This window comes from Chaetodon trifascialis, chromosome 18 (genome assembly GCF_039877785.1).
Source record: "Chaetodon trifascialis isolate fChaTrf1 chromosome 18, fChaTrf1.hap1, whole genome shotgun sequence".
In the NCBI taxonomy this organism is placed as follows: Eukaryota; Metazoa; Chordata; class Actinopteri; order Chaetodontiformes; family Chaetodontidae; genus Chaetodon; species Chaetodon trifascialis.
In genome coordinates, this window is record NC_092073.1 from 13,874,287 (window position 1) to 13,880,286 (window position 6,000).

The following is a 6,000-nucleotide window of genomic DNA, read 5'->3' on the forward strand; positions in this document are numbered from 1 at the left end:
TATATATATGTGTGTGTGTGTGTGTGTGTGTGTGTGTGTGTGTATATATATACATAAGTGGTTCTACCAGAGTCCTCTGACGTGATTTATGTTTATTAACAGTGTAATTGTGAAAACATTCTTTCGGCTGTCATGTTCTACAGGGTTGTCACCTTAAATCTCGGCAAGTATATTCAAGCTCTAAATCTCGCTGCCTGTCAGATCTTCTCAGAGGAAAAAACACATTGCAACCATAAATTGTCTGTTACAGACTTAGAGGGGCTGCAGTTGATTTCTGAGTCTCTGGAGAAAGGCCTTAAGTAATAACCCAACAGTATCCATTTTTCAAACCAGTCCTACTATATTGTTGCAGATTTTTCAGTCGCTGTAAGCATAAGGTTTTTTTTTTGTTCTCAATTTGATGGATACAAACCAGATTTTGACCCTTGTACCTGTCAGTCATAAATTATGATTCCTGGTTTATGTTACACATAATCTCAAGTTAAATGCTTTGAAAATTATTTCAGGCACAAGCACACAGATAATAGTGCGTAACATCCTCCTCTACATATTACATTCCACAGAGACACGTTGATTCGCCGAGCAGCGGGATTTCTATTTTCTCAGGATTAAACGGTGATTAATGTTTCCTCTCCGTGCATATGAGTTTAAATACAGGCCGTTATTCACACGGAGACATCTCTGTCTGCGTGTCTGAAAGTATCTGAAAAATGTCTCCGATTGAGATATTCCTATGAGGAGAGTTTAATTTGTCAGCGCCACGTAGCTGATATAACTAAGAATAAAGTACAGATTGACGTAGGTGGGCTCCTTAATGAGGTAAACTCAGCCAGTCATCACATCTCACTCATCTACTGAGCGCAGCCACGGATTCCTTATCTCGACTCTGATTAACCGGTGATGGAGTGTAAAGCATCCAGACGAGTTCTGACCACTGTGGTACCAGATGTGTGTAAAACAATAAAGTGGAGCTTTAGGAGGTGATTTCTTTGTGGAGTTTTTCATTGTCGCTGGTAGTATCTACCTTATATTATGTAGTATTTATCAGTACTTTTATTTTTTTTCTTGCATGCTTCAACATCTTCAGCGTCAGAACATTTCACACGTCCACTGTTCCAGTTTATAAAAATCAGCAGTCAAATGAAATTACTACTAAATCCGACACCGCTGCAATAATGATGGAGTTTGTTTACAAGTTCAACATGATTAACTACAAAAATCTGTGATATGAAAAGTGCAAACAGCAACTTAACTTTGCAGGATATTGGTCCACACGTCATCATACAAATCCATGTTGTCTTTTCTATGACTCAAGTGCCTGAAATGTTGCCATAGTGAATTGTCCAGCATTTGAAACCAGGAGCACATACACTGACAAAACGATTGTAATCAGTTAAATCAATTGGTGGTGCTTTAAAAGGTCAATTAAGTCCTTGTTAGACAGCTTGATAACAGCATAACTGATTGAGCTGCTCAGATACTGCATGAGAAGTGTACTGTAGGATGCTGTAGGCATAGTTTCTGAGACTAGCTGTTAGTGTCTTCATGTTGGAGATGTTACACCCCATCAACCCCTTCTGCTTCAACTCAGCCCACCCTGAGACCCTTTTCCATCAACATGGTACAGGTTCTGTTCTGATTTGTGCACCTAATTTTGAACCTTTTGGACCAAAAGTAAATGGGTTCGGACCCCAAAAGGTTGGTTCCCAACTGGAATCAAAGAATAGCAGGTTTTCCTTGACCTGAAGTGATAACTGTGATGCCCCCGGTGGATGTGTTATAATCTGCAGGTTGGACAGAGAGGTTGGACGTCTGCGTCTCGCCAGTACTGTTTACTCTCTTGTGCATTAAGCAGCACCTTCCATAGGTGACGCATTCCTTGATTAGAGTGGTTCCAATTAAAACTGGTGGAAACGCAGGTTCGTTTGCTAGATAGCACCAAGGTTTCAAGAGTCCTGAACGGAACCGGTTCAAGAACCAGAGCTAACTTGGAAAAGGGGTTTGAGGGGGAGGGAGAGAGAGCGATCACTTCTGGAGCCAGTCTTTAGGTTTGGTGGAAGGAACTGTGTCAGGATCAGACCAGCACCTTGAAGTGGTCCACAAGCAGTTTCTGCTCATGGCATTAATTGTTTGGTCACAATGGTTTAGCTAAGTGGTTGTCTCAGTGTCCCACTTCAAGATTACTGTGTCACGATCCAAATGTCAAGTAAATTTGCCTAAAAAAAGCTCTGCCTCTCAGGTTTCATGTGGTATTTTGTGTATCTTCCAGTCCCACTTCACAGAGCGTGTGTGTCAGTCTTCACTACACCTCTCGACTCCCACACATGTTGCATATATTATGATAGCGGGCTGGACCCTTCTCACATCAGCAGCAGCTCCTCTGGCTGGTACAGACGGGCGGGCGATGAGCAGGAAGGAAATGACATCATGGCATTTTTGATGGAGGCTTGGCACAAAGCGCCAGAGAATCACTGAAGCTTTAGTGACATGGCGTTAGATTGGTGCACATGGCTGGTCGCGACTGTGAAGACAGTGCATTCAAAGCTATGTCTTGACATCGGTTTGTGCTTAAAGCGTCCCTTCTCAACCACAAATTGAGCATGATTAAGGCATTACACAATTAACAACACAAATGTTCCAGCCACACTTCAGTTGTGGTTATTTAGCGTCGGCTTAGGGATTAAGTTATTCACCGTGCTGTCACGTTTATGATTTATAGGTGTTACAGACATGCTGCTGTTTGTTTAGCTGTGGTCACCGGGAATACAGATGTCACTCTGATTGACTTAGGAAAATGCAGAGCAGCCAAAACATAAAGTGGAAATGTTAACCCAATAACGCTAGATAAACAGTCAGCGGAGAGGAGCCAAAGACAACAGAGAGTGAAGGGAAAGTGTCCTGCTGGCATCAGGTTTCCCAGAGTAAGTGTTATTTGAAAAGCAGCTGAAGGGTGACACTCACTCTCCTCCCACCCAGTCTCCCTCCTTCCCTCACTCACTCGACCATCTGTTGTTCACTCTCTTCTCAGGCTGCTCTAAGTGCCTTGAAACAGCTGTCGGAGCAGGGACTGGACCCGGTGGATGGCCCCATCAAGGTACGGTAGGACACGGATCAAACTCACAGGCGCTTCACGCTCACTCTCTGCTGGACGTTCAACCAGCCGCCGCTCAGCGTGGACAGGCGCTGGGCTAGCAAGGAGCCAGATGTGCGTGTGCTAATCTGGCTTATTGCAAATCCTCAGCGCTGCAGGCAGGCCATCATCAGCTCCCTCACCACCCACACACACACACACACACGTCCAACATTTCCGCTCGACATTTTTCCTCCATAGGAAAGCAACAGTAGGCGTATATATTTACATGCACCACACTCCTGTCACTTCTCCATACTTTGCATGATGGCTATCACCACCAAGGCTCAGTCCTGACAGAAAAGAGCGCTTTCTCCACGCGCTTCCCCTCCCTTGTCCCCTTGTCCCCTGTCTCCTCCATGACAAGGAAGGAAGGGAAGGGAAGGAAGGAGGAAGGACGACAGCGGAGAATGAAGTAGGAAACCAGGGAGGAACTTTGGAAAACTAGAGAGGAAATCAAGCATTTCTGGAGTATTTTCATAGTAGGTGTGCCCTGGGAAAAAAGAGCTTAGGCAGGGCTGTTTTCTTGCAGCCCCTTGTCTCTTCTAGAGAGAAAAAGCAAAGGAACAAAGAGAGGAAAGACAGCCGCAGCTTCATTTACGTCACCGCCAGAGGAAGGGGGCAAATATGGCAGCAATTGCACTTTCACCTGAGTAGTTAATCGCTCCAGTGTTTCTCCTGTCCGTCTCGAAAACTCATTAACTCACCCATGCTTTGCCGCTAACACATTTTTGGTCATTGGGCTTCAGATGTTGGTCTTATCAATATGAAAATATAACTTTTTCCTCCAAATCAGCCGCTTTTCTTTTTGGCTGCAGCCTCCACACTGCGCAGTCCCTTCTGATAAAAGCTACAGTACAAGAGCCACAGTTGATCAGTTAGCGTGAAACAGATTGAGGTCAAGGACTCGCTAAGTGCCGAGAGTGGGAGCACTTTCGGTTTCTTTAAAGAATCACTTATCGTATTTTGAAAGAAATACTCATGAAAGGCGGCGAATCCTGGTATCTTTTCAGAGGAACACGTAGAACAAATGACCAACAGCGGGACTGATTAATAGCAACATTGCTCGAGTCCTTGGACAATATCTGCCCTAACACGGTCCTATTTGTCTTTTCAGACCAGTGAACCATGTGGGAGGGAGGACGGACATTAAACAGACTAACTCAGGCACCACCACTCAGGTCTGCAAGGATTCAAAGGCTGTCGTCTAGGAGCTGACAACCCAAACCCCTTCTTCAGCATTCACAAACCTGACAACCCCACCCCAGCCTTCACCCCAATCTCCCATAAACCTGCAGCCCACAGTGTCCCCACTACCCACAATCCCCCTCCCCTTTTCCAACCCCACCCCACCCCACGATTGCCACTGTATCCTGCAAAACCTGTCAACATGCAATAGGGTGGATGTGCACCGAGAAATGACCGACTAAAACACCATTACCTGAGTCTATGTGAAGACAACGCTATCTTAACACGTTTATTGATGATTTCAGACAGAATTTAGAGGTCAAACAGCTTAAATACATGAAACACAAACTAATGAGATAAATGCATGGTACTGTATGAAAAATCAAGGGAAATCCAAAGTGATACACTGCATAGACAACTTTCCCTTTGGATCAGTGTCTGTTGGTATGGTTAAAACAAATATGTACATCATGCCATTGAAATACAAAAGAAACATTTTAGGGGAGAAACCAACTTGCGTACAGTAGCTTATTTTTTCGGGGGTATTATGTTTCCTTTTTTTTTTTTTTCTTTTGTTATTTTATTAATCTAACAATGCTTGAGTACTGTATTTAAAATTAACCAATGCCAGTGCTGTGAAAGTTGTAGTTGTTGTCTTCATATATAGTCACCCAGCTTACCTTGTATGCTGACATAAGAAAAAAAAAAAAGTTCATCTATCTATATGGATGTGTATGACTTGCAAGAGTAATCATATACCGAAAAATAACACAGAAAAGTTTTTTTCATGTGGACAAAACGGACAAAACTGGTGTTAGCAGTAATCAGTAGAAGTGTTGACCACCCAGGAGGGAAGGTTGGACTAACCTTTACTTCCTGAAGGGTCTGACTTTCCCGTTTAACATGACCCCACACTGGCATAGCATCACTGGAGCATCACCTGACAAACAGTGGAGGCAAATGGGCCGCCAACAGTTGTACTTTTTATCTTAAAAAACAAAAAAAAAACAGGCCAGTTGCAATGACAGTGGCTAGTTTTTGCACACATTCTCTAATGCCAGTAAACTTTTAAGAGTCCAAACTCCAGAGAGTTTTATACAGGCGTGACTGCATGTCCTCCAGTGAGTGAAAAGTCCCCTCCATTCCAGTGATTTTGTGTCAGTGGATCGCCCCCCCCTCCTTCTCCCCCCACAGTTTTGTCGATCACATCTACACCCATTGTGTGTGTTGTATTGACCCGCCAAGGCATCAACTGGGTGCTTTTAATGCCTGCATTCTGGAGAGCATCTTCTGAGCGGAGAGAGCCTGCGTCCAGCTCGCGCACGCAGGCTCTCCTAAATGCCATTTTGAATCACTTTGTACACTGACATTGAGGATGTGTCTTCTTCGCTGTGAGTGCAATGTGTAATAAGGCTGTTAATGTTACTGAAATGCAGTAAAAACACCTCAGTTCATGTCGAAAAAAAGCAGTCTTTCTTTGTCTCGTTATTTTGTCCTTCAGGCAAGTAAACATATGTCACTGCGGCTGCAATCACCACTGTTTGTTAATGAAATCTACTGTTTCACACATCCTCTAAGGGCATTCAAGTAAGTACAAAGGCAGTCTGACAAAGTAATCATAGCTCTCAGGTCCATTTACTAGCTTTTTGAGGGACTTTGAACCACATCTAGCAGTGGATAAT

At 43.8% G+C, this 6,000-nt stretch overlaps 1 protein-coding gene across 1 annotated transcript in view; it reads left to right on the forward strand.

Annotated features, from left to right (window-relative positions):
* stau2 (staufen double-stranded RNA binding protein 2) overlaps positions 1 to 5,785 on the forward strand; it is an 84,680-nt gene extending 78,895 nt beyond the window's left edge. Inside the window, exons 14-15 of the mRNA XM_070985827.1 lie at positions 3,029 to 3,094; positions 4,248 to 5,785. Coding sequence (XP_070841928.1) covers positions 3,029 to 3,094; positions 4,248 to 4,283 — 102 coding nt within the window. The 3' untranslated portion in view covers positions 4,284 to 5,785. The remainder of the gene's footprint in view (positions 1 to 3,028; positions 3,095 to 4,247) is intronic.
* The last annotated feature ends 215 nt before the right edge of the window (positions 5,786 to 6,000 follow it).